The sequence below is a fragment of the Mesocricetus auratus genome, unplaced genomic scaffold, assembly GCF_017639785.1.
Source record: "Mesocricetus auratus isolate SY011 unplaced genomic scaffold, BCM_Maur_2.0 Super-Scaffold_4256, whole genome shotgun sequence".
NCBI lineage: Eukaryota > Metazoa > Chordata > Mammalia > Rodentia > Cricetidae > Mesocricetus > Mesocricetus auratus.
Genome location: NW_024429182.1, coordinates 71607747 through 71617002, shown reverse-complemented (window position 1 = coordinate 71617002; position 9256 = coordinate 71607747). Strand labels below are relative to the sequence as shown.

Sequence of the window (9256 nt, the reverse complement as noted above, 5' to 3'; positions counted from 1 at the left end):
GCGTGCGTGCGTGCGTGTGTGTGTGTGTGTGTGTGTGTGTGTGTGTGTCTAGACGCCTAACTACACGCATGGAGGGGCGTTGGGGGTCTGCAGTGGAAAGGTGAGGGAGGGCAAGGACCATCTCACTCCTGATCAGAGTGACAGGGAAAGTGGAAGGCATCTAGAACAAGAAGCCAGGTCAGGGGGTGTGTGCCTTGGGTGCACCCTAATCTAGACAGGCCTGCCCTCGCCTCTCTGTCTTGGCCCAGAGGGAGGACCTGCCTGTGTTCTCCTGCCAGCCCTGAAGCTCTCCTCTCTGCTTTCCCAGCTTTTCCCTCAAAGCAGCCCTTATTGTCAGGCTCTACCTCAGGTCGGAGTCTGAGTCTCCTCCTCCCAGCAAGACACAAGAGCCGCCTTAAAGGCCCAAGTGCCCATTCACTGTGCCAACACCTGCCTCCCCACTCTGGCCCCTTCCCAGCAGAAGCCTCACAAGCGGGTTACTGAGCTCAAGGCCAAGGAATCTAGCCTGAAAGTAGTGGTGGGAAGGAAAAGTTTGTATGATTGGCTGAGCCCAAGCCACGCCCCTAACCCTTTCCCCCCTTTCCCCCCTCCCCCCACCCCTCCGGTAAGGGTGTGTTGAGGGAAACCGGGATCGGCCAAGGGCCAACATGAGCCAGAGGGAGGGAAGTCTGGGTAAGGGGCTGAGTGACTGGATCCTGGGTCCCTGATGGGGACAGGAGTGAGTGGGGCCGAAAGCTGGTGTTTGGATCTCTGTCAACACCATCCCACCCCGGAGTCTGGGAGGGGAAAGACCTGGGGGGGGGGGGGTCGGGGGAGGGAGGAAACGCCGGTGTCAGGTAACCAGCGGCTGAGTTGGGACAAAGGGCAGGCGCAAGGGTTTAAAAGGAGGCCTGGACTTGATGCTTCAGGGGCTTGGGTTCAGGGGTTAGAGCACCGAATATATGGGTGAGTACACCCTGAAGAAGGGCTGGGGTCGGGCTGGGGCAGGATCACAGTGCCTCTCACGGTATTAGGAAAGAATCAAAGCCGAGGACTGGAGGGAGAGGCCGAGTTAAGGAATCTTTGGTACACGAAAGAGCTTTGAGCGACAAGAGGGAGGCCACACAGTACCGGCTTCTGAGATCTTGGCTGGAGGTGGGAAACTCAGACGGAAAGTGTTGTCGGGTCGGGACTACATTCCCCAGCATGCATTGGGATGCTTGCAGTGTGCGTCTTGGGAAATGTAGTCGTCCTCCTTTGGCACCACCCTCTGGTTTGTGTCAGGGCAGGCCAGCCTGCCCTTGATACTTTGATGCTAGAATCTCACCTAGAATCATGAGGAAGGGAATAGGTTTGCGGTTTCTCTGTAGAACAGGCCGGGAAAAACGTGTTCCAACGTGAACTTCTGTGCTTGCGTGAGGCTGACTGAATGCAACTAACGGTTGGAGAAATCCAAAAATAAGTGATTTTGTCTCTTAAAGGGTCTCGGGATAGCATTGGTGGTTTAGGATGAGCATAGCTGCCTTCTAAGGAGTCTTCCCGTGGATAAAAGAAGCTACCTTGGAAGTGAACAAGAAGCTGATTTGAGGGGAGTGGGAATCTGGAGGCAGCCCGTATGGAGGCAGTATTGAATTTGGTCTTAATAGGGTTTCAACTGTGATTTGGGAGCAAGAGAGACATTTCGTGTTGAGAAGCTGCTTGGCACCTGATTTTCCCTCCACAGGGACAGATTTTTCCTAGCTTGATTGTTAGCATCCAGAGCAGAGCCTCTGGGCTCAGGAAGAGCCAGCTTAGGAAAGTTGCGGAGGCGTGGTTTGGGTTGCCCTCATAACCCCTCACTCCCCCTCTTTCCCACCAGAAGACCCCCAGGCTGACTCCCCAGTCTCATTCCTTCCCCATTTGGAGGCCAAGATCCGCCAGACACACAACCTTGCACGCCTCCTGACCAAATATGCAGAGCAGCTGCTGGAGGAATATGTGAGTGGGGGTAGGGTTGGGGGCGTGGAATGGGGAAGCACACATCACAGATGTCTTCACCCGAGGCTTCATCTCCAGCAGTGGAAATCACAGTTTCTGAGGGGAGCACTAACTTTCTTCTGGCCACACAGAAGTGAAGTTACCAGTTGATCTGAGCCTCAGCCTGGAGACACCATCCTGGAAAGCAGAGCCTGTCTGAGCAAACAAAGGGAACTCTAGGAGTCAGGAAACCCAGATTTGGGCTCAGTGTGATCTTCAGGTCTCTTTGGGCTGTACAATGAAACAGTTGAATATTATGAACTGTGGCCCCCTTCCACATGGACATTTAGAGAAGCCAAGAAGGGGTTTCAACCAGGGGCTAAAAATCTACCCATGAGGGGACTTTTACAGAGGAAAGAGACGTGTCAACAGTCCTGTTCTGCCCACATAAAAAGACTTCTCCTGATTACCAAGGTGTAGTGGTGAAAGGCTGGTGTTTTGATTCAGACAGACTGCAGGGTTGCTAACCTATGACCTTGGGATGTAATGGTGATACTTAAAAGGAATATAACAGTGATAACAGTGGCAGTAGGATATACAGCCAGCTTTGTAGATATAACAACTTTGGTCCAAATTCCAGCTCGTTTGCTTCCCGGGTGGGTAACCTACTGCCAATCTTTGTATTCAGCCCATTTTTAAAAATCGTATTCATGTATTTTGTGTGCTTGAGTGAGTGGGCACAGAAGTGCCATGGTGTGTGTCTGAGAGTCAGAGGGCAGCTGGGGGACATGGTTCTCTCTTTTACCATGTGGATCCTGGGGTCAAACTCAGGTTGTCGGGCTGGCAGCCATCACAATGGGCCACAATTTCATCTTCAAACCATCCTCACCATTATCATCCCCATTCAAAGTAGCAACCACAAGGCCTGCACCAAAGGCAAGGTATTTGCGAAGGATGCATATTATTGTTAGAGCATCTGACAAATTATGAGTCACCTTTGTCTTTCGTGCATTCTTTCATATGGTGTTTATCAAGAAGGGGAGGAGGTGAACCTGACAGGGTCCCTGCACTGTTTCTGTGACCTCTGATAGGAAGACAGAACAGGGAGCATTCCTTACTTTCACACATGAGTAGGCTGAGGTCAAAAGAAGGGAAGGATCTTGCCAGAAGCCACAGCTAGTAAGTGGCAGACGGGAGTAACTGGCTCTGGGACTGAAGATGTGGCTTGACTGGTAAAGGAGCGTCCCGGGCAACGTGGTGACCAGGGTTTGATCTGCAGAACCAACATAAAGGTGGGAGAAAACCAGCTCTATAAAGTTGTCCTTGACTGTCACATGTGCAAGGTAGCACCATCCTCCCGGCACACCAGACACACACACTTTAAAAAATAGTAGGGCATACACCAGGGGCAGGCAGATTTCTGTGAGTTTGAGGCCAGCCTGGTCTAAATAGTGAGTGTCAGGCCAGCAAAAGCTATAGTGAAAAACCCTGTCTCAAACAAGTAAAGCCGGGTGTGGTGGCACACGCCTTTAATCCCAGCACTCAAGAAATAGAGGCAGGCAGATCTTGACGAGTTGGAGGCCAGCCTGGTGGACAGAGTGAGTTCCAGGATACTACATAATAAGACCCGTCTCAAAAATAAACCACCCCCCCCCCCGCCGGGCGTTGGTGGCCCACGCCTTTAATCCCAGCACTCGGGAGGCAGAGGCAGGCGGATCTCTGAGTTCGAGGCCAGCCTGGTCTACAGAGTGAGTACCAGGACAGCCTCCAAAGCCACAGAGAAACCCTGTCTCGAAAAAAAACAACAACAAAAAAAACCCAAAGTAATTTAAAAATAACTTTCTGTGTTCTACCACTTGTCCATCGGACCCTCCATACTCCTAACTACCCTATGAAACTAATACTCGTGTTAGCTGTTAGAGAAACAGAGACAGTGGTCTGTAAACCCCGTGTAATTTTTTGGTTTAGTCTCAAACACAATAGGATCTGCCATTTGCAAGATGAGGAAACTAAGGCCCCGGGAGAAGGGAGGAGGGCTGTTAGGAGGGGACAGCCTCCATTAAGGTCCTAGGAGTCCGGCTGACCTGTGGCCATATCTCCACAGGTGCAGCAGCAGGGAGATCCCTTTGGGCTGCCGGGCTTCTCACCACCGCGACTGTCACTAGCCGGCCTGAGTGGCCCGTCCCCGAGCCACATGGGGCTACCGCTGTCCGAGCGTTTGCGCCAGGACGCGGCCGCATTGGACGCGCTCCCCGGGCTGCTGGATGCTGTGCGCCGCCGCCAAGCGGAGCTGAACCCGAGCTCCCCGCGCCTGCTGCGGAACCTGGAGGACGCGGCCCGCCAGGCTCGGGCCCTGGGAGTCGCGGTGGAGACGGTGCTGGCCGCTCTGGGCTCGGCAGCCCGCGGGCCCGGCCCGGAGCCCGCCGCCACCACCGCCCTTTCCACCGCCAACAACGCCGCGGGCATCTTCTCAGCCAAGGTGCTGGGGCTCCATGTGTGCGGCCTCTACGGCGAGTGGGTGAACCGCACAGAGGGCGACCTGAGCCAGCTGGTGCCTGGGGACGTCGCCTGAGAGTCGGTACTCAGTACTGGCTCTTGCAAGCTCACTCTACTCTGTCCCACCTCTTTGGCTTCCAATCCTGTCTCTCCATCTGTGTCAGTGTGTTCTTGGACTGTCCCGTCTTCCTGCAGTGTGGTCACATTCTCTTCGGATCTTGTCTCCCCAGGGAGCTTCACTTGACTAGAGTTTCTCGTTTTTTCTCTTTCTCTCCTGTCTTTAATTCTTTTGTCTCCGGTAGGTTTCTGCGTCTTGTTCCTTGTCTCTTATTCTTTGTTTGTCTGCGAGACAGGGTCTCACTCGGTAGCCCTGGGTGGCCTGGAGTTTGCTGTGTAGGAAAGGCTGGCCTAGAACTCACAGAGATCCACCTGCCTCTGACTCCCAGTTTCCCCATCTGTCTCCTCATGGTCCATATGAGTGTGGAGGTGACACTTTCTCTTCCTTCAGTCCCTTTGTCCCTTCCTGACCAGAGAAGTGCCTGCTGGTCCTCTGGTAGCCATCGTCAGGACCATCTCCCTGGTGTACTCTCTCCTGCCCGATCCTTTGGTGCCCAATCCTTCCCCCTTCAATGTCCTTCCTTTCTTACCTCCCTACCCTGTTCCCAGCGGCCCCCAGCTCTAGTCTGGAGAGGGAAAGGCAGAAAAACATCTTAAGAGAGTTTTATTTGAGAATAAATTAATTTTGTAAATAAATGTTTAACAACAAAGCACAGTGTAATGAAACAGCTGTTCCCGATGGGGAGATTTAAGGAGAATAGGATCTTTGGGGTACAGAAGGTCTCCCACATACCCTGCTGACCCACAAAGGCACAGTACAAATAAACTCATGAAGGGCCCAGGCCAGGGTGCCACTTGTCGGTCCTAAACACAAAGTGGATATCCTCATACCCTTGGCAGGAAATAGATGAGACATGAGTCCTAGTGGCTGTGATCGTTGGGCTTCTGTCCGCTGGGGAGTTCAACTGAAACCATCAATGGAGAGGTAGACTAAGGAGAACCCCAGCAATTAGAGGCCTGTGTTCAGAAAGTCCATGTCTTTACCTAGGAATTGAGGTAGACAATGACAGGAAGCAACCCTGGACTTCCTCAAATACAGGGAGAGGAAAGAAAAGGTAAGCCCAGGAGGGAGACCAGCTGTCCTCTCCCTGGGGTGGGAACTGAAGCCTCTTCAGAAGGACTCTGCTTTCTAGCCAGGAAGTAGGAATATCAACACACCACTGGCTTTGTTGGATCCCCGAGTCCTGCCCAGGTCTGTAAGGGAGTCTCTAGGATGGGCAGGAAGCTTAGCTTCCAGGAAGTAGTCCCAAATGCTTGACTGCTAAGTGAGATGTGATGTAATCTGCATCTCAGAAGGAAGGCAGGAATGAGTCCTCTGAGGGAAACTTCTACGCCGGGTACTTGGCCTTGAGTAGAGCCAAGTCCCTCACAGCCCGGTCCGTCCAATGACCATATTCCCGGGTCACTATGTAGCCTCGACATTTCCTCTCGAAGGCTGAGGCCCCAAAAGGGACAAGGCCCAGAGTGTCCTCTTCAGGGGGTATGGGCAGCCCCAGAGCAGTCATAATAGCAGCCATGTTGCCCAATAGGCCTTGGGCCCTGAGTCTTGCCGCTCCTATCTGGGCCTGCAGAACGGGACTGTCAGGATTCAGATCACTCTGGTCATCGCCCACGAGCTGGAGGTGCTGGGTCAAGGCCAGGAAGGCTCCCTGGGCTCGCCTCAGCCTCTCTGCATCGTCCATTGCATGCCAGGTCTTGAAGGAGACTGCAGCAGGAGGCAGGCTGCTGAGCTGAAGTTCAGGTGCTGCAAAGCCAGGGTCACTGAAGGGGCTACCCTGGTACCGGAGCTGCACAGGTGACAGACAAATAGACGTAAAGTGGCTGAAGGGGTTTCTGGTGCCTCTGAGACTGGCACTTTCCCAGAGGAAGCCCCCATTCGGCACCCTTCGCAAGCTGCAGGGAAAAGCAAGTGAGCTACGGGCTCATTTGTCCTCTGGGTGTCAGCTGTGCCTCACTGAACCAAAAGAATCCATAGCTTCAGTCCCAGCACTCAGGAGGCAGAGGCAGGCAGATCTCTGTGAGTTTGAGACCAGCCTGGTCTACAACAGCGAGTTCCAGGACAGCCTCCAAAGACTCAGAGAAACCCTGCCTCAAAAAACCAAAAACAACAACAACAAAAACCCATATCTTGCCAGGCGTTGGTGGCGCACGCCTTTAATCCCAGCACTCGGGAGGCAGAGGCAGGCGGATCTCTGTGAGTTCGAGGCCAGCCTGGTCTACAGAGCTAGTTCCAGGACAGTCTCCAAAACAATAGAGAAACCCTGTCTCAACCTCCCCCCAAAAAACCCATATCTTTACATGGCAATGTTGTACAATGATAGGAAATAATAGACATAAAAACAAACACAGCATCTGACATGCAAGGTGAGAGCCACTATCTACTAACATGAATGTCAGTGAGCTGTATGACTGTTCATTCTGAGTACATTATTAAAATGTAACAGCTGATGGTTCTCTATTTTTTTAAACAGGATCTCACTGTCTATCTCTCTGTAGGCTGGCCTCAAACTCACAGAGACCTGCTTTCCTCTTTCCCCTTGTTGCTGGTATTAAAGGTGGGATCCATCACCCCCAACCTAGAGCCTAGGTTTTGTAATCACACTGGTGTGCGGAACAGTTGCAGTGGAAGAGAGGGTCTCAGGACCAGGCAGTTACGTGATGCAGGAAGAGGCAGGGCTAAGACAGGTCAAGCTTGTGCCCTGCTATGGAGATCCCTGTCCCTGCTTCTGAGGATGGGTCAAGCAAACAAGCGTCTAAGACCCCGGAAGCAAGCTGGCAGCTCTAGGTAAGTGTGGGTGGGAGGTTCTACAGTGGAGTCCCCCACACCCGGCTCCGGACGCTGGCATTGCCCTCAAGAGCTCGGTGCCTGAAGGCAAATTACCTACCTCTCTACAGCTCCATTTTCTCACCTGTGAAATAGATTCTAGTTCCACCTCTCAGAAAAGTATGGAGGGCCCATGAGCCAATGGGATCGAGCCCCCAACATAGACTAGGGGTGGATTTTGTAAGTACAGGGCATGAGGTGGTTCCAGGAGAATGATTGCCTAAAGTGACAACATATATGAATGTGTCTCTGGCTAAGAGCCTCTGCACCCTCAGGCTCACAGAGGGGTCTCCTGGACCTGCTGTGCTTGCCCTGTCCAAGCCAACACCTCCTCCCCCAGAACCCTGCATTTGCCCAGTGTCACTCACGTAGGTCTGCAGCAGTGTTGATGTGTTCTTCTGCATGTAGAGAGCCAGGCTATAGGCTTGACTGATGGGCTCCGATGGGGAGATAGGGGCCGAGAGACTGAGGGGTGGCAGCAGGCTCAGGAGGCAGAGGGGAGCTGGTACAGGACGGAAGAGGGTCAGCATTAAGTCCTTGGCCCTCTCATCATTCATTCATTCCAACAGTGCCTTCGAAGATGATGGCCTTTGTAGCCTGTGATGTCTATTCAAGTCAGAGCAAAATTACCTGCTTGGCAGACTGTTTCATGCCCAGAAACCCCCCTTTGAGACAAGATCTCACTGTGTAGGCCTGACTGTCCTGGAGCTTACTGTGTAGACTAGGCTGGCTTCAAGCTCACAGAGATCTACCTGCCTCTGCCTCCTGAGTCCTGGGATTACAGGCATGCACCACTTTATGCAATTCTGGAAGTGCTTTTTGTTTGAATACTCATTAGAAATGTTCCCTTTAGCCGGGCGTTGGTGGCGCACGCCTTTAATCCCAGCACTTGGGAGGCAGAGGCAGGCGGATCTCTGTGAGTTTGAGGCCAGCCTGGTCTACAAGAGCTAGTTCCAGGACAGCCTCCAAAGCCACAGAGAAACCCTGTCTCGAAACACCAAAAAAAAAAAAAAAAAAATGTTCCCTTTATGAAAACCCATCCAAAGCCGGGTGTTGGTGTCGCATGCCTTTAATCCCAGCACTTGGGAGGCAGAGACAGGCGGATCTCTGTGAGTTCGAGGCCAGCCTGGTCTATAGAGCTAGTTCCAGGACAGCCTCCAAAGCCACAGAGAAACCCTGTCTCGAAAAAACCAAAAAAAAAAAAAAAACCAAAAAAAAAAAACCAAAAAAAAAAAAAAAAAAAAGAAAACCCATCCAGCTGTACTAGGCCACCCACAAGTATAATGTGTACCTTTCAGTATATTTGTTACTTTCTCATTTTTGATTTTTCGAGGCAGAGTTTCTCTGTGTCTTTAGAGGCTGTTCTAGAACTTGCTCTGTAGACCAGGCTGGTCTCAAACTCACAGAGATCTGCCTGCCTCTGCCTCCCGAGTGCTGGGATTAAAGGCGTGTGCCACCACTGACCTGCTATGTTACTTTCAATTAAAAAAATTGAAGGACGGGCTGGAGAGATGGCTCAGAGGTTAAGAGCACTGACTGTTCTTCTAGAGGTCCTGAGTTCAATTCCCAGCAACCACATGGTGGCTCACAACCATCTGTAATGAGATCTGGCGCCCTCTTCTGGTATTGCAGACATGCATGGAGGCAGGATGTTGTATTCATAATAAATAAATAAATCTTTTAAAAAAAATTGAAGGAGCCGGGCGTTGGTAGCGCACGCCTTTAATCCCAGCACTCGGGAGGCAGAGGCAGGCGGATCTCTGTGAGTTCGAGACCAGCCTGGACTACCGAGCGAGTTCCAGGACAGCCTCCAAAGCCACAGAGAAACCCTGTCTCGAAAAACCAAAAAAAAAAAAAAAAAAAAAAAAAATTGAAGGAGTCCAG

General features: G+C 52.0%; 2 protein-coding genes across 5 annotated transcripts; one reads left to right on the top strand and one right to left on the bottom strand.

Annotated features, from left to right (window-relative positions):
• Positions 1–577: 577 nt before the first annotated feature.
• On the top strand, positions 578–5198 carry LOC101841165 (cardiotrophin-1). Of its 4 annotated transcripts, none has more exons than XM_040753766.1 (3): positions 578–672; positions 1841–1956; positions 4040–5198. In XM_040753766.1, the coding sequence occupies exons 1-3, from the start codon at positions 648–650 to the stop codon at positions 4505–4507; spliced, it is 609 nt and encodes a 202-aa protein (XP_040609700.1). In that variant the 5' UTR covers positions 578–647; the 3' UTR covers positions 4508–5198. The 4 variants fall into 4 exon arrangements, with proteins under 4 accessions (XP_040609700.1, XP_040609693.1, XP_040609712.1 ...); XM_040753759.1 differs by having other exon boundaries at positions 582–672; positions 1838–1956; XM_040753778.1 differs by lacking the exon at positions 578–672 and adding an exon at positions 840–945.
• On the bottom strand, positions 5136–8108 carry LOC101840897 (cardiotrophin-2). The gene is made up of 2 exons (XM_040753782.1): positions 7741–8108; positions 5136–6335 (listed from the first exon to the last, which is right to left on the bottom strand). Exons 1-2 carry the CDS (start codon positions 7927–7929, stop codon positions 5877–5879), a joined length of 648 nt encoding a protein of 215 aa, XP_040609716.1. The 5' UTR covers positions 7930–8108; the 3' UTR covers positions 5136–5876.
• Positions 8109–9256: the final 1148 nt, after the last annotated feature.

Bases quoted from the DNA above. Each gene is read 5' to 3' on its own strand.
- LOC101840897 (XM_040753782.1), bottom strand. From the start codon at position 7,929: ATGAATGATGAGAGGGCCAAGGACTTAATGCTGACCCTCTTCCGTCCT. The intron at 6,336-7,740 runs GTGAGTGACACT...TCACCTGTGCAG, and splicing joins CAACACTGCTGCAGACCTAC to CTCCGGTACCAGGGTAGCCC.
- LOC101841165 (XM_040753759.1), top strand. From the start codon at position 648: ATGAGCCAGAGGGAGGGAAGTCTGG. The intron at 673-1,837 runs GTAAGGGGCTGA...CTTTCCCACCAG, and splicing joins CCAGAGGGAGGGAAGTCTGG to AAGACCCCCAGGCTGACTCC. The intron at 1,957-4,039 runs GTGAGTGGGGGT...ATATCTCCACAG, and splicing joins AGCAGCTGCTGGAGGAATAT to GTGCAGCAGCAGGGAGATCC.